The 21,149-nt window shown below is 43.4% G+C and overlaps 1 protein-coding gene across 14 annotated transcripts in view; it reads right to left on the bottom strand.

Moving 5' to 3' along the window:
* Positions 1 to 1,927: 1,927 nt before the first annotated feature.
* Rassf6 (Ras association domain family member 6) overlaps positions 1,928 to 21,149 on the bottom strand; it is a 40,006-nt gene continuing 20,784 nt past the window's right edge. For 8 of the 14 annotated variants that reach the window (NM_001428979.1, NM_001428978.1, XM_087582946.1 and 5 more), the window contains 9 exons: positions 17,228 to 17,306; positions 15,045 to 15,187; positions 8,492 to 8,589; positions 7,582 to 7,775; positions 5,579 to 5,680; positions 5,246 to 5,297; positions 3,078 to 3,196; positions 2,891 to 2,988; positions 1,928 to 2,811 (listed from right to left, as the gene is read on the bottom strand). In NM_001428979.1, coding sequence (NP_001415908.1) covers positions 2,736 to 2,811; positions 2,891 to 2,988; positions 3,078 to 3,196; positions 5,246 to 5,297; positions 5,579 to 5,680; positions 7,582 to 7,775; positions 8,492 to 8,589; positions 15,045 to 15,187; positions 17,228 to 17,306 — 961 coding nt within the window. In that variant the 3' untranslated portion in view covers positions 1,928 to 2,735. Of the gene's footprint in view, positions 2,812 to 2,890; positions 2,989 to 3,077; positions 3,197 to 5,245; positions 5,298 to 5,578; positions 5,681 to 7,581; positions 7,800 to 8,491; positions 8,590 to 15,044; positions 15,188 to 17,227; positions 17,307 to 21,149 lie in introns of all 14 variants that reach the window. The other 6 variants (XM_087582940.1, XM_087582938.1, XM_087582939.1 and 3 more) reach the window with 1 other exon arrangement.

Genomic DNA, 21,149 nt, shown 5'->3' with positions numbered 1-21,149 from the left:
AAATATGATTATATATTCTTACATTTATAAGGAAAATTTAGCTGTAGTATTAAAATATAATTTTAGTGTCTGTAGCATCAGTTTAGTAAACAACTTTGAAGAAAGCCTTTGTATCTCTGGTGTCCATATAATATCTTACAAATAGAATTTTTTTCTTTTTTTTCAGAGCTGGGGACCGAACCCAGGGCCTTGCGCTTGCTAGGCAAGAGCTCTACCACTGAGCTAAATCCCCAACCCCTTACAAATAGAATTATAGGATAAATTTAACATCTAAGGTGTGTTGAAGGGGAAAAATCCGTTTGCTGCAGCAAACGTCACTATCTGTCGAATAGTTTAATCTTTGTGTGCTAATAGGGATTTTGTTGCGCCGATAGGGCAGCTTTTATTTTCTCTGCTCAAATTCAGTTTGAAATCAGCCCTGTGAAACCTAGGTGATAGGGTTCCAGTAGCTTCCTTCGCAGCTCGCACAATATCCGATTTGCCAGCAGAGGGCGCACTGTAAAAGCATAGCGGTTGGAGGTCTTAGAGGCTTCTTCGGCTTCCGGAGACCAGATTTTTCCTTCTTCACCCTGCATCCAGGGGTTTCGCCATCGCCAGCAGCCTGTGAGGTGCGGCTTTCTGTGGTTCTGTTTACCTGGTCTCAGCTTTTGATTAGGGCAGTGGTGGTATAACCGGAACCCAGTGCAGTCCAGATCGTTAGCTAAAATCCTCGTGTCTATATTTAGTCCTCATCTCCACGAACACCCAAGACAGGGCTGTGTGGGTCTGGCTTTGCCCGGTACCCATTAGAGCTCTGTTTCTGTCTTTACTGCTGCTGTCCTATCATAGTTGAATAGTTCTTCATGCTAAACTAACTTTATGTTACTGCATGGTTTCTTTCTACCGATCTGAACTAATGAATACGGTTGGTCACGTACTTTGCCTACACTTGCAGTTACTTGCATTTTCTTTTCCATGAGTTTTCATACCATCTCTTTTTTCTTGTGCAAGGCTTTCTGCGCTGTGCATGCACCTTGTAGACTACATATATGCATATATTTTGAGGTAGGGCCTTATTTAAGGCAGAGGTTGGCCTGGAACTCACTAAGTAGTCTGCGCTGGCCCGAATTTGTAGAAATCTTCCTGACTTCGCCTTCTGAATGGTAGGATTGCAAGGATATGCCACCATACCTGGATAGGTTTCAATATATAGGATCTTTTGGTCCATTTTTAGTGAGACTAGACCATGTCTTTCTTGTTCAATAGATAAAGCATTAGAAATGCAACAATTTGTTTCAACCAGGGAGGGAGACTTCGGGGACCAAAAGGCTACCCTGTTCCTATCCTTTCAGCCAGAACCTGAGTTCTGGAGATTCTGACCATGAATAGCTTACTGTTAGAACTGTCTCACAATTTAATGTTGATAATACAACCTTACCTTCCTACGGGTAACACGACTGAACATCTTAGGGCAAAATTCAAATGGAAGTTATTCGAGGACAGAAGAATATTGATTAAAACTCCATGTTGATAAAGAGTTTTCGAATAAAACCCCGCAGTATTTTTATTTCTCCAAGTGGGATTTGCAGATCTCTGAGACCCTGGAGAGTGTCTTACACAAGAGCAAGGCTGCTGTGATGTCCCGCCTGGCTCAGTTTCAGCAGCGTGGCTCTATCCACAGGAACCATCAGCAACAACGAGGCATTTGCGGTAAAGTCCTTTTCTAGCAAATACAGTATATTTTATGTTGGTGGTGTGTATTTGTTTACAAGGGTAAAGAAAGCTAATGAATACAACAGACTTTTTTTTCCAGAGCTAGGCAAGCGCTCTACCACTGAGCTAAATCCCCAACCCCTACAACCAACTTTTAAAGACATTTAAAGCAGCTTAGAAGTCTTTAGTAGCACAGGAGGGTGTGGTGACAAATGAAGGGCCTGGACAATCAGAATTTAGGGTTTTCTCTTTTAAAAATATTTGTTTATTTTTTACATATATAGCTGTTTTGCCTGCCTGTGTCTGTGCACCATGTGCTTGCAATGCCCACATAGGTGGGTATCAGATCCTCCAGGAAGGGAGCTACAGACGGTTGTGAGATGCCCTATAGGTGCTGGGAACTGAACCTATATGTCATATAGGTTCATATAGTCAATGCTTTGAACCACTTAGTCTTCTCTCCAGCCTAGAGTCTAGGTTTCTTTACAAAGTCCAAAACCATTTTATTGTAAAAATTCAGGTAACTCTGATACTACAGAGTTAACAACCGTCAGCCCTCGCGCATCTACTTCTAAATCGTATGAAAATGTTCGAACTTTCCACAGCTGCGAAACACGGTCAGTTCAGATCCCTGATGGCTTCAGAACATGGTTTACAACAAGAACTGGAGATGTTTGCTTCCCATCGTCTATGAGCCATCGAGGGTCTATGCTCTTTCAAGAGTGCAAGATAAAACAAGTTTAAACCATGTGACAAGACTGAGGCCACTTCAGTCCGAGCTCAGTCAAGAATTCGCTATGGATGATATTTGGAAAGCGGCAGTGTGCAGGCTTCCTGCAGTTACCCAGATGAAGTCCCATCTTGCTTTCGTCCAACTCTGAACCGCAGCCCACCTCAGCATTTCAAAGAGGAAGCAAACTGCCTGGCCTTCAGCTTCCCAAAGCTTCAAGGTCCTGCATATTAGGACGCAGAGCAGACCGAACACCGGTTCAGCAGCGCCCCCTCTGACTCAGTTGAGGGTTTACAAGCAGGAGCTGCCGCTTCTAGACTGTGGTCTCCGTTTTTGCTGCCCGTTTACTCTGAAGACACTTCAGTATAAAGGCTCTTTCGGTATTGAACCTGAAAAGGAGAATATATATATATATAGGCATAGGGCCTACGGAAAGATGAAATACCCAGGGGTCCACTCGGGACTCACTTTGCCATAATTCTCTCAATCTCCATTTTCTCTTCTTCATCTAATCTTTGAAGGATGGATTTCAAGAAAGAAAAGTGAAAATTAATGTACGGAGCCACCTGAAAAGGAAAACAGAGTTTTGGGTAAGAAGCGCCGAGTCAGCGGAGACGCGCAAGCACAAACCCACTGAGGCCGCGGGCGCCCATACATCACTGCTAATTTCTTCTGCGTCTTTATCCATGAGGAAGATCCGAGCGTTGCTTTTGGATGGCCCTTGTATTAGCCTCTGCAGCAGTGGGACATCGGTCTTCTTTAGCTTTCTCTTCTCTGAAAATGGAAAGGAATGAACCATAGTGTAAGAGTTAATCCTCGAAGAAGAAAAGAAGGTAATTTCGTCTTTTTGGTTTTCCCTTGGTTTGTTTTAGAAGCAACAGATCATGAGAACCTCCTATCCCGCCAAAAGGAAAGCCATGCTCCAAGACCCATGGTGGATACATTCCCAAGCCCCAAGGAACATGTGACACTGTAGATGATATATGATGCCGTACATCTGTTTGTCCTACACGTATACATACATATCTACAATAAAGTTTAATTTATAAATTAGTCACAGTCAGAGGGGAGCATCACTAGTAACAAAATAGAACAATCACAATATAATCTAATAGAACTGTCAGTGTTATTGCTTTTATACTTCTTTTTCATCCCCTGTAATTATTTGAAGATTAGCACTACGCAGCCTCAGTGCTGGACTCGTTAACTAAGCTGATACTAAGTGGCTAGTGGGGTGGTTGTATCTACAGTATGGATACAAAGGACAAATGGATGAATCATCCCAGGGGCAGTGATGGACAAGACAAGAGTTCATGACTATACTCTGATGGTACGCCATTTAAAGCTTACAAATTGTTATTTCTGGTAAAGTCCACTCAATATTCTTGGACTATGTTTGACACTGGGTAACAGTAACCTTACATTTTAGACACATTAGTATCAATTGAAACTAAAAAGAAAAACCTTTACATAATCTCCAAATGAACTTCTTCCTTTCAATATATAGGGTCTGACTTACTAGTGCAAATAATTTGACCTAAATTTCAGTTGTTTAGACAAAGCTCTAGTCCTACTGGGGGGACAATATGACTTCACTCATTCATTTATGCATCCATCCATTCATTCATTCTTTTATGCATTGATTTAACAAATATTTATTTCCAAGTTCAGCTAATGTAATTCCATTTTTAAAGTTGTTCTTAACTCCTCCTTTTGTTCCTGTCTCATTCAGCTCTGGGGTTTTCCAAGAACTAAAATATAAATGCAGAATTTGTGAGATTAGTTCTTTTCACTATCTGTGGGTTTCACCCCTTCAGCCATGAAAAGGAGACAAAAGAAAACGGATACAGTTTCAGAATTTCACATTTAAGAAGTTAGAATAAATGCCCTACCACAAAAGTACCTCTGATATTTCGTCAAAGGGATCTCCTATCTGGGACTTCATTTTAATAAAAATGAAACACAGGGGAAGCCCTCAGTCTTCCAACCCCTCTTCTTTTCTCTCCCCCTTCCTCTGGGTGATCAAATCTGTTTCTCATCTTGGAATTCCATTTATTCTTGTTCCCGTTCCCATTCACCAGGCACTGATTTCTGGCCCCTGCCAGGTCTGAGAGCAACAGGAAGCCCTCACAATTCTGTTCCTCTCCTCAGCACAACAGGAAGCTAACCTGGTTTCACATCCTCAGCCACTCGCTTCCATAGCTGACATTCCCTAGCTTCTTGCTTCTTGGTGATCTGGAACCATCACTGAAGACATCTGTCCCACCCACCTGCCCCTGATCCGGGTTCTCCCTCCTGAGGGAGAGCTCATCTTCTTATGTGACAAACAAGGAAGAGCAAGCTGACAGGGTCAGAGAGGTGGCATGTCATGATGCCCAACGCGCTAGGGCAAGGAGGGATAGGAGATAGGTACAGAAGGGACACACAGGAAGCCCAACACCTCCTGGATAGCCTCCACCTCCACGGACGGATTCCTGAAATTCTGATCTCCACTCAGACAACTTAGCATCTGGCAAACAAGCAAAGTCCTTTGTATCGTAAACTCCTGGAAGGAATTTATTCTAACTGATCTCTCTCTGCAGTTGGAGAAGATTTATGATATTTGAGAACCACCTCTCCCAGATGGGAGTGTAGCTCAGTGGTAGACTGTGTTTTAGGCTTATACCCAACTCTGTAATCAACAACCATTATAACGAACATTTTCCTGTCTCTCCTTCCTTTCCCATTCTCTTTCTTTCCTTTGTTGACAGGGTCAAGTGGCCTCCTCTTCTGCCTTCCTCATGGGCAGAAGACTAACGTGTCAAAGGGGTCCAATTTTCTTACCTCCTGTCCCAAAAATAATGTAAAGAGCGAAATCCCGAGGGCTATTCTCGATCTGTCAGTGGAAAAAAAAATGGAATAAATGTAATTGTTCCAGATGATGTTATTAGATCCAAAGTATTTAGGGGAATCCCATTACCCCTTTACTGTCAGCATGACATCTTCCCAGCTCCTGGGGGCTGCAGCTGCCCTGAGGAAATCTATCTGAGGAAGTTGTCATCCATCAGAACTGAACATATGGTGTTGGTTCACAGTCCTCAGCCCTTTCCCGGAAAACTACATTTGTGTGTCTCCATTAGCTTTGACGGTGATGCTCCGTTCAGTGGTCGAGGTTACCTTAAATTTTTGGAGAAGCTGCTTTATTACTTCTTCGGTTTTCATAATACTATTGGCTCTGACCTTAGTCTCTGATCCGAAGGTCGGGGTGAAGATGGACGTCTAAAAGACAATAACAAATCACACGAGAGCTTGAGGCTCTACCAGCCAACTGTGGCCAGTATCTGGAGCCTGAAGTGCAGAAAAATGTAATTCTAAGAAGTGGTGACTCAACCCCTTGCGATGTCACAGTGTTCTCAAGTAAACACAGACTTAATAACAGTTATTGTATGAGCAACAGTGCTAAGCATTACATAAATCGTTCTAAGCTTTTCATAAATATTGACTTAATTCTTATAGCAGGCAATAAAAATGAACTTTAAATCATAGGATATAAGCGTCACATATGTAGAGTCTGAGAGCGAGTCAGTGTTGAGAGCACTTGATACTCTAACAGGGGACTTGTAAGTATTTGTCCAATGAAGGAAAACACACGTGATTGGTAGACCCTGCACCATGAAAGAGCCCTGAATTCTGGGAGGAATGATAGATTTCTTACCTTCTGCAAGTGAAATGTCTTATGTTATAGAAAGACATGTGTACATTTTACGTATCATAGCAAAACAAAAATCAGAAAGGAAATTGTATCTAAACTGTAGCCACACTTGCACAAACAACGTGTGTGTAAGTGCGAGACCTACAGGGCAGGATCCAGAACAAGATGTACGTCTGGGTGAGATCAGCAGTTCGAATACCTTTAAACCATCTCCGTGGGGGCCTTTATGTGGCTCTGACGTTGTTTGTTGGTGTGCTGGTATCCTACTTAAGCTCTGTCCCCACACCTCGGGAAGCTCATCTGTGTATTTCTAAGGTTTGGTTCAGCACCCAGTCCCTGACAGAACTCATCCATCACGCTGGTTAATAACGAGTTCTGGAGTAACACAAATAGGACTGGGCCAAGTTTCGAGATATTATTAAAAGCCACATGACCCAAGAGAAATTGATATCTGTGAACTTTGAGTATACGTAAAGAAGAAAAAATGGCACCCACCCTTGTGGAAGAGGTTTTATGATTAATGAGACCGTTTATTAAAAAGATGTTCAAATTAGCATGTGTATAATCTTAGCACTCGAGGCTGGCCTGAGCTCTATAGTGATACCTGGCAAGTAGGTGCTGCTGAATTCATGTATTTACTTTTATTTAAAAATTCTCACACAGAATGTTTTGAACATGGTTTCCCCTATCCCAATTCCTCCCAGATCCTTCCTAACCACTCAGCTTCATGTTCTGTCTTACTTTTCCCTCAAATAACAAAGAAGAAAAAAAACTCAAACCCCCAAACCAAAACACTCAAGACAAACCAACAAGATAAAAAAAAAAAAAATATGCTCAAACAAATCAAAACGAGACCAAAAGCGCCCCCCAGTGGAGGGCTGGAGAGATGGCTCAGCCGCTAATAGCACTGACTGCTCTTTCAGAGGACCAGCTTTCAATTCCCAGCACCCACATGGTAGCTCACAACTGTTTGTAACTTTAGTTCCAGATCTGGCACTCTCACATACACCCAGACAGACGTTCAGGCAAAACAACAATGCCCATTAAAAAAAAATGGAGTTCATTTTGTGTTACCCAGCAATTCCTGGGCATGGGGCCTGCCCTGGAGTGTGGTTGGAAGAAACGGATTTCCCTTTGCCAGCAGGTATCAATTGCAGGCAGTTTCTGGGTTAGGAGTGGGATCTTTGTCTACTTCCTCCCGTCTCGTACAGGAAGCCAGGCTGGCTTGAACCTGCTCAGGTCCTGTGCTCTCAAAGTAATTTAAATCTGTGGTTAGCAAAGCTAACAAAGAAAGGAGTGAGCCAGGCTGTATTTAAATTGAGTTTATTAGTTACTACAGAGGGAAATTTGATGACTGCTTAGGCATCTGCTGCCATTGTTGTTACTGACTTAGATGCTAAGTTGAGGTAAATAAATAGTATTGTCAGTGTAACGGACATTCTTCCTCAGGAACGGAACTGCAACTCACCTCATGGTCATAGACGTGTCCATTGATAGAGGCTCTGTGCTTCGCTAGCGTCCCCATTCTGTCTTTTCTGTACATCTCTGGGGCCCTCATTCTTTTCCTCACCAAAGCTGCTTCACTCACGGTCCTGTAGAGCAATGGCGACTCGGGCTCTTCATCTGCACATTGCTTCAGGACGCTGTAGCAAGATAAATAGTCTGGGAAGGATAAAGACCACAAGCCTGCGTCATTCAGCTGCCTGCCTTCCTGCAGCGCAAGGATGCTGGGATGCTTTGACCAACAAGAATCGCTGCTATTTCCTGGCCGTCCCAAAGCAGCATAACTCACTGTCTGGCTTGGCTTACGTTGACTTAGTAGGTGGTGTATGAGCCTGGTCAGGCAGCCAATGTTGCTAGTGAGTTGTGTCTTACAGGATTCGTGTGATCACATGACTGGCATTTCCAAGTCTTTTAATCTTACTTTATTGGGGGGGTGTAAATTATACCCAATTTTAGTATGGAGGAGCTGGATGGACCTGTTCTTCTGTCAGTCTGGACTCAGTCAGGTGAGAGAAAACCATAGCGAGCTGAGTAGCTTCTGCGTGAATATAGGACTTGTAATTGATGAGACCGGGTCTCCATCTCTGTTTTATCCTAATGCCAAGCTTAGCAGACCTTTCCTAAGAAGACAGACTCAGGGCCTTAGCTCCCCTTCCTGAGAAAATTGTTCTCACAGAAAACAGAGACTTAAAAGAATTTGCTCCAAAGTTTCACAAAAGCAAACCATCAGTGTGCTCTAGGCTAGTGACTGCCTGTAGTGTGCCACACGTACGTGAGTCCACCAAGTAGTGTTGTGTAAAAAGCAAACGGCTAGGAGCTGTGTTTTATGTTGTTAAAAGTGAAATGCGCCACACTGATGAGACTTTGATACTAACCTTCCGGGGTATGCCTGGCTTCAGGGGCTAGAGCTTGGGTCTTGTCCATCTCACTAATACGGTAAAGGTCATCGAATTCTCCCCAACGAGTCATCCTCCTGTGAAGTAACAAATCTTGTAAATGAGACTAATTCCATGTGATAGGCTCAGCTTTACAAGGGTGATCTCTCTCCAGTCATGGGCCTCTGTAGGTAGACACATTATCCAAACTTAAAACAAGTTTATCATGGTACAAAGATTACAGTCATACTAGAGTGATAAGCATATGTTTCAAACACACTCTATGTTTTGGGGCAAAATAATTCAGCTATATCCTGAAACGCAGTATTACATAGATTCTGTAAAATGCATGTTCAGTTATGGAAAGTAGAAACCAATGTGGACCACTGATGCATGAATATTTCATAAGGTTTCGGGGGACTGGATAGAATCGTCATAGACACTCATGACTCAAGTACTCACAGCATGAAGACAGTTATATAAAGTGACTCTAACATGATAATATGTGGTACTTATCTATAAGGCCTGAACTGCTTTGAAATATACAGTTTAGGAAATAGAAATGTATGAAAATAGCCTTCACTAGGAAATTATTACCTCATGTAAGCATTAGCAAATTTACAAACACTCCACTGTCCAGAATACATGGAGCCTGACAATGGCTTACTTTACAGCAACTGCCATTCATTTGGATTTTACATCTGGCCTTAAAGAAGTTAATTAAATATCCTTTCTTGGCCTCATGGTCCTCATTTATGAAATGGGAATAATCATAGTATAAGGTAGGGTAGAGTTGTTGGTAGGATTTAATGGGTTGATTTATGTAGCATTCTTGAAATAATGCCCTGACTATAGTTAAGCACTTAGTAAAAATATTATCTGAATGATCTCATCTTCAGTGGCATCACATCATCATCACCATCACAGTCACCATCACCACCACCATTATCACCATCACAATCACAATCACTATCACCATCACCATCACCATCATCGCCACCACCACCACACCACCACCACCACCACCACCACCATCACCACCACCACCATCATCACCATCACTACCATCACGATCATCACGATCATGACCACCATCATCATCACCATCACAGTCACCATCACCACCATCACCATCACCACCATTATCATCATCACAATCACAATCACCATCACCACCACCACCATCATAATCACCATCACCACCACCACCACCACCACCACCACCACCACCACCACCACCATCACCACCACCATCACCATCATGATCATCATCATCATCACTGTAATCACCACCCTGTGAATCCATTTCATGATGGATCAGGTACAACTTGTGGTCTGATGCATTCATGTACTGCTCTAGGCAGACGGATACTATTATTTGTGGCAATGTTTCTTGTCCTGTTTGAACCTCTTCCATACAATTGTTTACATTATGAGCTCCAAGTATTTATACTTGGTTTATCTGTGACCGTAACGCCACTCAAATGTCTCTGACTGGTGGTTTGAATGATAATATTCCTCAGAGGCTCATGTATTTGAAGACATTGGTTTGGGAAAGTTATGGCAAATTTAGGAAGTTGAGTCTTGCTGGAGGAAGTGTGTCACTGGGTAAGCTTTGAGGATTTGTAGCCTTATGCTGTTTCCTCCTCTGTGTCTCTATGTGTCTGCTTCCATCCACACATCTACCCATCCATCCGTCCATCCATCTGCCCACCCACCCATCTATCTATCTATCTATCTATCTATCTATCTATCTATCTATCTATCTATCTATCTATCTATCTTCCATCCATCCATCCATCCATCCATCCATCCATCCGCCTTTCTGTCTGTCTGTCTGCCTGCCTGCCTGCCTGTCTGTCTTTCTCTGCTCCCTATGTGTCCATGACAATGTGATCAGCCAGCTTCCTGCTCCTGCAGCCATTCCAGGCTGTCCTGGCCAAGACAGACTCTGTCCCTCTAGAAGACAGACTCTGTCCCTCTGAAAACCAAAGCCAAAACAATTCCTCCCTTGTGATGCTTTTGGTCATAAGCGCTTTATCACAGCCTAGGGACAGATGATGCTGTAAACACCAATGGTGAAAACTACAGTTTTCCTTTTGACCTTGGAATTATCCTGACGCCTTTTGTAACTCTTGTTTGATTTGATTTACAACAGCCCTAAGAAGTAGATAGTATGATCCTAATGTATTTGCTAGTGAACTTTCGAGCAAACTCTACTAGCTGTGAATATTGTCAGTCAAAATACATGTCAAAAAGTAGGACTATATGTCCTAGCAGTTCAAGTCTCTGCTCACAGTCCATCCATAGAATATGACGAGATCCAGAGATCCAGAAGATCCATGAAGAAAATCAAGTGTTTCTTCCAATTTGTAGCATATTAAAAATCAAAAGTAGTCATGTTTAATTACTATTGAAAGATGGGTAGCAATAGGCACTGGATACCAATGAGAAGCTAAAACTGAAAGGCAAAGCAACCAGATGCTGTTTCCTATAGGGGGGGACCAGAAGGTCCAACAAATGATGGCTTAGACTCACCACAGCTCCTCGGTGACCTGCAAACGTGACAGTCACCCCCTCAGGTTCCTTAACTTCCTGCAGTAGAGTGGTGCCACAAAACACAGAGGCCAAGGCATGACTCAATATATTCAGTTTTGCTTCTTTCCTTGTGTGCCACTCCTTCCTGGAGCTAAGAACAACTTCTTTACAGTTTGGGAGTGTGTAATTCAAGAAGCTTTCCACACGCTGTGCGCATGACTAAGCTTAAGGGTGGCTGTCTGTACTTCTCAAGCAAGAACTGGTTAGAACTTTAAATCAAACAACTGAGCATGTGCAAACATGGAACAGCCTGAGTTACTCTGGCCAAACACCAGGAAGTGTACCGGGGGCAGGTCTACTGCGCAGAGGGATTGTAATGGGTTGCAAAGTAAAACCGAGGTAGAAATGTGATAGGCAAATAAAATGCAGCCACTTCCCTATCTATAACACAAGGGGGAAAAAAGACGTTACTGCAAAATATATGCACCGTTCACTTCTTGCTCTGCAGCTCATTCTGTCATGGCTTGCCTAAAATATTAAAATGGAAATGAAAACCGTTGAGAGCAAAAATAACCCCAGCGAGGCTCTTCTTGTCTGCTCTGTTTTTTAACACACGATTTCTGTCAGAAAACATTTGGCCCAGATAAGAGAGATCAAAGTCCCTCCTACAGAGTCATTTCCATGCTCACCAGTGGTCAGAGCTCAAACACACTGGTGTATGTACTTTTAAACCTCCACCATCCCCATTTGGGTAGTACTCAGTGTAACTCACCGCTAATACACTAAAACAAACCAAGACAACAAGAGTGACTGTTTTCCTCAAAGGAATGGAAAGATGCTCAACTGGAGTCCTTCTTGCAGCTGAGCATATACTGTCCCTGTCCTTTATTGTCTACTAACCCATGGGGGACAGTAAGTCTGAGCAGCGATGTTAACTTCTGTCCACAGATGCCCAGCACGGACGAAGGAGAATGGGAGAAGCTTTGAAATAGGGGGATGGGCAGCATGATTAATAGAGGCCCAGAATTTAAATGAGTCACTGAGAGGAGGTGATCAAGGTTGAGGGTACCTAAGACTGAACGGAAGCAGAGAACAGTGCTTTAGATGTTTGTATGCCATCGCAGACAGAAGCCAGGGAAAGCCATTTTCTCTGCATTGTGCCTTTATGCCTGAAGACCCAACTGACTGCACCAACTAAATAATGCTACCATGCTTGTGTGTGTGCGCGTGCGGGCGTGCATGCGTGCATGTGTGTGTGTGTGTGTGTGTGTGTGTGTGTGTGAGAGAGAGAGAGAGACAGAGAGAGAGAGAGAGAGAGAGAGAGACTGACTGTACTGTATGCATAAGGGTGGTGTCTCTTTCTGCTGATTCTTATTAGAATGTTAGGATTCCTGGCAGAAGCATGGTTCTAGTAAGTCTTGTTACCGTGCTAAAGGTCAGGCTAATACCTCCAGTGTTCTAGTCCATGTCTGGTTCCTACGGTGAATCACAGGCTTATGAAATTGTCTAGGCATATTTTCTCAGCTTTAACTACAGAGAAATAGCCTCTGCTTACTTTCAAGCTGTTACAGCTTGAACTTGAAATAGACTCTACGGGTTCAAGGATTTGAGCACTCGGACCCCCCAACTGGCAGTGTTGTGTTGGGAGGCCCTGGAGTCTTTGACACCGTGACCTAGCTTGCAGAAGTAGGTCACCGGGGACGGGCCTCGAAGAACCTTGATCAGAGCTCTCTGCTTCCTGGTTTGCTAAGATGTGAACACGATATGGCTGAAGCTCCTACTGCTTGGCTGGCGTCCCTTCAGCTACCATGGCTTCTCTACCATGGTGGTCACATCAGAAAATGTGAGCCAAAATAATCCTCTCCTCCTCACGCTGCTCTGTCATGCCTGGACATGCTGATGAGAAGAGCTGCTAGCATACCAGCAGTGTTCTCTGGGTGGGAGTGGGGGTGGGGATGGGGGGTGAGGGTGGGGGTGGGGGTGGGGGTGGGGGTGGGGTTGGGGGTGGGGGTGAGGGTGGGGGTGAGGGCGAGGGTGGGGGTGAGGGTGAGGGCGGGGGTGGGGTTGGGGGTGGTGGTGAGGGTGGGGGTGGGGGTGGGGGTGGGGGTGAGGGTGGGGGTGGGGTTGGGGATGGGGGTGAGGGTGGGGGATGGGCTCTGCAGGAGACGAGGAAGCGATAGTTTATAATCTGCTGTGACATAGAATGAACATGGTCAGTGTCACCTGTCTGCACTGCTGGCTCCTAACACTCACCTACAGTTTCCACATCTTTCATTCAAAGCTAGTATGCTGAACTGGAGAAGTTATCTTTGAACAGCCATTAAAATAATAATGGCTTAGCACAGCCGTAGAAGTGCCTGCTTCCTCCACGTATCGCTTTAATGCCTCGTACCTATGAAGTTTTAATGAACCGAAAGGAATTAGAATAAAGCAAGAGGGGTCCGCTCCTCAGAGAAATTTGCCTTGAGTTCTCAGGCAGGTGTGAAAAATACAGTCATTAATTTTTCGTTCATATCTTGTATATCTCTTTTTGTAGAAGCGAGTCTCAATCACTTTTATGTGCTGCTTCTACTGATTTGAGTGAATGGTCTTGTCAGCCATTTTGTACCTGTGGGATGCTGGGCTTCCCATGCTGGGCTGAGGTTGTAGTTCCATTTCTGTGCCTGCTGGCAGCCCCTAGCTTGGATGGGCGATTCGGGAGAAGGTTGTCACACAAAGCAGGTGATGTTTCAGGGGCTTCATCTGATCTTATCCCCACACCCGCTCACCCTTTCTTTCTCCGTCTATCCTATATATAGATCCCTCTTTGTCTCTTTCTTCACCCCCTGTCTTTCCCTCTCTCCTGACTCTCTCCTTCCCTTTTCTCTTCTTTGCGTTGGGCACTGGGATGCAAGGGCAATGAAAGATGTGTCCCCTGCTACCTAGAGACCCCCCTCTGTAGACGGGGACAGGATGTGTCTCTGTGGGCCCTGGAGATGAAAGAGAGAAGCGGTCAGTGTGCTCAGTATGGACCGAAGGATCATGGAGGGCTTTCAGGAGAATGTGTTGAATTTGTTGGAGGAGAGACAGACATAAACACATCAGGCAGGCAGAGGGAGAACAATAAGAAACTGCCTGACGTGTTTACGGCATTGCAAAGTGTTCAGCCCTGTTCAAGGGTGGTATTTGAGAATTGTTGAATGGGTAAACATCATGGTAGGACATGGGTGTGTTCTCCAAGGTGATATTAGCTTCCCTTAATTATGGCCAGGGATCAGACTACACAAATGTATCATTCTGTCAGCGGTCTCCCCATTTTCTCCTCTTGGAGAGACCCAAGTCTTCTAGTAATGGATGGGAAGATGGGAGTTGGGAAGAGAATTTTGGTGGCAGAAGATACGATTGGAGGGAAAGAGGGGAGAAAGGAAGCAAGCTCTTTTAAGAGTATAGTTTTGAATAACTATGATTTTTTAAAAAAATTATAAATTGTAATAACAAAACCCCACACAAGCCAAATATTCAAGTAATAGTTGCATCCACCATGCAGGGACTTTTCTGTGTAAGGAACTTCAAATGCTCCTTGCTGTGTTTTGCTAAACAGCTCTGCTTGTTCTGAACATGAGCATAATTCAGTCTCCCGCCCAGATAGCAAGAAGAGTTCTTTGTTCCAAGGACAGGACAAACTGAAGTTTTCTTCTGGTTTTTAGAGATCAGATTGGGACCAAACCTTGCCATTCTATCTAGTCTCTTCGGTGAGCAAATGCAGTTCCCTGGGGATGCAATGGAACTAAAGGTCCCCCAGCTGGGGCTCTGGAGCCCATGGGACAAAGGTGCCTTTGGTCCTGACAGGTGGTAACTAGGGATCCTACAGTCATCTAACCTCAGAGGCACAGTTTTCAAACAACTAATCTATGGAGATGTTGGCGTTGGTGTGAGATTGTCTATAAGCATCTAGGGGCATATGAAACCCATCCTGAGAGCACGACAAAAACAAAGAGTAAAACCACTGAGGGAAGACCAAGGGAGGACAGCTTACCCTTTGCTGGAAAAGGTTTCCGGTGACTTCAACAGATCAAAGGAAGAGATTTGCTTCTCATCTTGTATTTTCAGCTGTATGGGTCGTTTGACTCCCCAGAAAATGTCCAGCATCCCTTCAACAATCAGCTGTCCGTCTTCGGTCTGAGGAAGAAGCCATTACCCATAGCAATTATTTTTGCACTGTTTATATTACGTTAAGCAAACGCTTTAACTGAAGTTGTAGAAAGTCAGTCTGTAGGAGACGTTACCAGGTCTAAACATCTCCCAGGATGGAATATTTCACTTCTCAGCCTATCTGCAAAATAATTCTAATCTTGAAAGGGTCTTTTAGTTATTAAAGAGTACACCTGGCAGAGTAAGCCACAGTGTGTTTTGCATGTTCTGCAGTGGGGACACTGCACTAAAACACTTTCTCAGCTCTAGGTTCTTGGATTAGATGGCATTATATTACTTTACCTCCATTTAATTTAAAACCATGGCAGCTTTAAAAACTATACTGAGTTAGAAATTAGAATAAATAGTTGCCGAGAAACTTAACGGTTGTTTGAGTAAACAGGAGCAGTTCAACTCAGAATGTTATGTAGGTCAAAAGAAAGGATGCTTATGGAAGGGTGGTGGCAACACATGTCTTTAATATCAGCCCTCAAAGAGGCAGGTGGGTCTCTGTGAGTTCCAGGCCAGCCAGGGCTATGTACTGAGATTCCATCTCTGTAAAAGAAGGAGAATGCATATGAAAAACATACTAGGGGGCTGGAGAGATGGCTCAGCGGTTAAGAGCACCTGACTGCTCTTCTAGAGGTCCCGAGTTCAATTCCCAGCAACCACATGGTGGCTCACAACCATCTGTAAAGAGATCCAATGCCCTCTTCTGGTGTGTCTGAAGACAGCTATAGTGTACTCATATATAATAAATGAATAAATAAATCTTAAAAAACAAAACAAAACAAAAAAAAAACCTGTATTATATAGTACAAAACAGAGCTGGGGAACCTGAGTTCTGAGTCCCAACGCCTGTGTAAAGAGCCAGGCATGTGTGTGTCTATAACCCCAGCTCTGGAATAGGGATGGGGTGGGGGTAGGTGGATGGGGGGTCCCGCAGACAGTCCGAGCTCAAGAGCTCTTCGAACAGTCGGGTTAGTCCGAAGCTTCAAGCTTCTGGTTCAGTGGTGAGAGACCTTGGTTCAAAGCAAGAAAAGAGAGGCACCATAGCAGAGACATCCTGCTCACGTGTGACTGTGGCATGCATGCTTGCATACACACATGCTCACAACACACACACACACACACACACACACACACACATACATTGGGATACATTTGTGAAAAATTAAGTGTTTTCAAAGTACTCATTCAAAATAAAAAGAGTATAACAAAAGGATTAAACGTGTAAGTGAAGAAAAATTAGCAAACAGATTGTGTGTGTGTATAAAATGCATTTTGCAAAATCATGAAATATTCAGAACAAAGCATTCCTCATATAATTTATTTTCAAACTTTCATAGGATCTACATAGAAACTTTGAAACTATTTAGAAACTTTGAGAATACAGAAACTAGAAAGTTATATTAAAAAAATCATTGACTTTGGCTGCTGTGAAATGCCAATTGTTCGGAAATATAAATGACTAAAGTATTTCTCTAACATTTGTAAACTGTTGTCATTGGGCCGCAGCACACACACAGCCTCTGGAACTCAACACATGCATGTAACCAACAATTCAAACTTGGCTCTCCAGTTACAACATGACCTGTGACCGTCCCACCCCGGTGGACCCGAGGCACCTTCACGTGTCTCTCTGCAAACGGCGTCACAGTGCATACTTCACCACACACGTCGCTAAGAGTGTAAGAAAGCAGTGGACTTGTTATTCATAACATTGTCCACATTTGAGAAATTCTCCATTTTTAAGACAAAAAGCAAACGGGTCCTTAAAATTACTTGTGTGTCTGGTTTTCTGTGTCAAAAATGCTTAGAAATTTGCAGGCACCCCAAGCCTACTATTTTGAGACATAGCCTAAACATGACAATGAGTATAAAATTAAAAATTTATCTGCTTCTTTGCACCAAATGTGTAGCTAGGTTCTAGACGTGAGCCCACCCTGACACATCTACACGGTTATAGAATATGAATATAGATCTCTTCATCGTGAATCAAGCTGTTGCCATCTTTGATGGGCTTACCTGTCCATACAATATATGCAGATTTTTCTGGTTTTCATAGAAAACATTATAAGTCTCCAGTAAAGAATTGAGTTGTTCTCTAAAAAAAAAAAAAAATTAACAAGTCACAATCAATCTTAAGCCTTAGAATAGCAAAACTTGATAATATAAGACTTTAATTCATTAAAGCATGAGATAAAAAAAAGTTTCTGTGGAATCGCTATTATCCTGCCATTTTAAGGTACACCATGGAAACCAGAAGCAGTCTTAGAACATTAACACATTTTAAATATGCTAACTAGTGATTGAAATGCAAGGGGGTGATTGAAGACTGTACGGGTGGGAGAGCCTGGTCAAAGCAGGCAGCTATGAAGCAAATATGGTTTACATTTTGCTTGCTTTTGTTTCACAACAGTTAAGCACCCAGACACTAAACAGCTGCCCTACCTCTGACATCAAGGTTCTCTTTAACGTTAAAACAATGGTCAGTCAATGGCTTCACTGCTGCTCCAGAGGAATCTCACTCAAGTGATAAGTAAGCCCTGTGGGAGGCACAGGTGTCAGGTGGACCCTGGAGTCACAGGTGTCAGGTGGACTCTGGAGGCACAGGTGTCAGGTGGACCCTGTGGGGGCTCTGGTACCTGTCATGTGTCTGCCCTTCCCCCTGAGTCATCGTGTCTGGAGAGGCTTACCATCTCACCTAGATTACAGAAATGGTCTCCTACAAGGCTTCCCAAATCTATTGTGAATTCTTTACTACGGGAATTATTTTAATGTGAACTCAGCCATCTTTCTCCTTTGCTCAAAGCTCCTCAATTTCTTCTCAGAATGGAATTCACCATCCTGTTGCTATTATGGTGACTTGAGGGATGGGGTTTGATCTACTTCTGTCACCTCATCTACCTGGTTATGTATTTCTCTGTCCTTCAATCCACCTGCTTCTGCCTCTAGGGTGCCAGGATCCAAGGCGTGAGCCACCTTGTCTGGCCGTAAACTTGACTCTTTTGTGTTCTGTCTTCCCCACAAGTATGAAGCTCCTTGAGGGTGGCATGTTTGGGAGTTTTGTTCAGATTTTATGTCCCTGGTAGTAGAATGTTTGGTGCATGGTAGACAATTAGTTAATTCTAGTTAATTAATTTTATCAGAATACCTTCTTCTGGAAAAACAACCAAACCAAAAAAAAAAAAAAAAAAAAAACACAAAAAACAAAAACAAAAAAAAAAAAATCAACCAAGATAGAGGAGAAAAGGCTTTTCTTGTGCAAGCCTACTTATTGAAAAATATTCTATAACCTTTTAATTCCAAATATTTCATTGTCCATATCTCCTTGACCCTCAAATACCTTTGCCGTTCTCAAACTGGCCCCAAGGGCTGACTTCTCCTGTTGATTAGAGAGGATATTTGCCCACCATAAGCTGTTATTCAACAGACATGGACTGAATACTGAACGGGCTTTATGCAAGCTGTTTTTACATGGTGGGATCATAAGAACATGCTTTCGTACTCCCCTTTCCTCACTTGCGACGCACGTACATTTCCAGTGAACCACAATGACCATAGAAAGAATCCTAGCGAAGGGCTCCAGGCTACTGTTCCCCTTCCCCGATGGCTTACTCCAAATCTCTGAGGTTAAAGACTATTTCTGTTCTAAATTTCACTGGCCACCCTGATTTTGTTCCTTTAGGGTCATTACTGTGAGATACTTCCTTTGAGATTGTACCGCTAAAATGCATGCTAGTCTCTTATAAGCTTTAATGCTTTCAATGCCAGAGCAGCGCAAAGAAGTTCAGGTCCACGAGGGATGCAAGTCTGGATATGCTGAGCTCAGAGCATCGTTACCAAAGCACATGAGTAGCTTTATGGAATCTCACTCCTCACCTTCTGCTTCTGGCAAAACCCCATATGTGGCCTGGCACAAGTCTTTGAAGCATCACAAAGGACCATGCAGTAGAAACGCTCGGTCTCTGAGCAGAGGTGAATGCATCCTACCAAGGCCTTTTAACTCTGTGTGTCTCACCGGAAAAGCATTTTTAGTTTACAGACCCAATGAAGGATGGGTGGACATAACATTGGGAAGAAATGTTAGCTTGTGATTACACTAATATACCAGGCTGATTCATTGTAACTAGGGGCATAAGAAGATAAGGAATTAGTCCTCTGTGTCTGCTAATTCAAATGAAGCATGGTAACAGAAAGCTAATGTCATTTATTCACACATGGCAGAATCATTATGTGAGCATAGTCAAAAGTTGTATGTCCAAGGTGAGCAACCAGGTGGTCCCTGTGGTGAACTTGGGTGGGCAGTGACTGAACCAGAAGAGTTAATCAGGTTAGAGGAACATTACCAAATTCATATGGTCTTTTCTGCAGTGTGTATGGGCCACTCAGAGATGACGGTGTGAGCATGTCCCAGGGATTTGTGAGAATGGGCACTTTAAGAAACTTAAACTTCATCCTCTGGGCAAAGGGAAGCTGGTGAAGTTCTAGGCGAGAGGAAGACAGGCCAGCACTAAAGCCGGCAGGTGGGGAGGTGCAGGTGGAGTTTGGCATGAGACAACATGGAGGCAGCAAGGGAGACAGAGACCATCATAGCACTGAGGCAGAGGCTGAACAAGACTGGGAAGATAATTGAATGTCCCATATATACAGAATGATCTAGAGTCTAAAAGGAGTCTAAAATAACCACAATACAGGCACTTATGACTAGGACATAAAAGGTACTATCAAGGTCTTTTAAAATTTATTTTATTTTATTTTATTACTAATTTATTTTAGCAGAATTTTAAGAGACCATTTAAGTGGACTCGTTCTTTTTTATTTTATTTTTTTGTATTTACATTTCAAATGTTTTCCCCTTTCCTGGTTTCTCCCTTCTTCCATCCCCCTTCCCTCTGCCTCTATGAAGATGCTCTCCCTCCCACCCACCCACTCCCACCCACTCTCACTTCAACACTCTGGCATTCCCTACACTGGGGAATAGAGCCTTCACAGGACCAAGGTCTTCTCCTATTGATGCCAGACAATGCCACCCTCTGCTAAATATGTGGCTGGAGTCATGGGTCCCTCCATGTGTACTCTTTGGGTGGTGGTTTAGTCTCTGGGAGCTCTGAGGGGTCTGGTTGGTTAATATTGTTGTTCTTCCTATGGGGTTGCAAACCCCTTCAACTCCTTCAGTCCTTTCTCTAACTCCTCCATTGGGGTCCCAGTGCTCAGTGTGATGGTTGGCTGCAAGCATCCTCAGTATCAGTAGGGCTCTGGCATAGCCTCTCAGGAGACAGCCATATCAGGCTCCTGTTAGCAAGCGCTTCTTGGTATCAGCAATAGTGACTGGGTTTGGTGGCTACATATGGGATGGATCCCCAGGTGGGCCAGTCTCTGGATGGCCTTTCCTTCAGTCTCTGCTCCACTCTTTGTCCCTGTATTTCCTCCCATGAGTATTTTATTCCCTCTCCTAAGAAAGACTGAAGCACCCATATTTTGGTCTTCCTTCTTCTTGAGCTTCATATGGGATTGCAAGCTGGTACAACCACTCTGGAAATCAGTCTGGAGGTTCCTCAGAAAATTGGACATAGTACTACCTGAGGACCCAGCTATACTGCTCCCGGGCATATACCCAATAGATGCCCCAACATACAACAAAGACACATGCTCCATTATGTTCATAGCAGCCTTATTTATAGTAGTCAGAAGCTAGAAAGAACCCATATGCCTTAATGGAGGAATGGATACAGAAAATGTGGTACATCTACACAATGGAGCGCTGCTCTGATATTAAAAACAATGACTACATGAAATTCTTAGGCAAATGGATGGAACTAGAAAAATATCACTCTGAGTGAAGTAACCCAGTCACAAAAGAACACACATGCACTCAGTGATAAGTGGGTATTCGTCCCTCTGAATACACAAGTGGACCCATTCTTTTTTTTTTTTTTCTATTCTT

This window comes from Rattus norvegicus, chromosome 14, assembly GCF_021556685.1.
Source record: "Rattus norvegicus strain SHRSP/BbbUtx chromosome 14, alternate assembly SHRSP_T2T, whole genome shotgun sequence".
In the NCBI taxonomy this organism is placed as follows: Eukaryota; Metazoa; Chordata; class Mammalia; order Rodentia; family Muridae; genus Rattus; species Rattus norvegicus.
The sequence above is the reverse complement of the archived record's forward strand: the minus strand, read 5'-3'. Positions and strand labels throughout refer to the sequence as shown.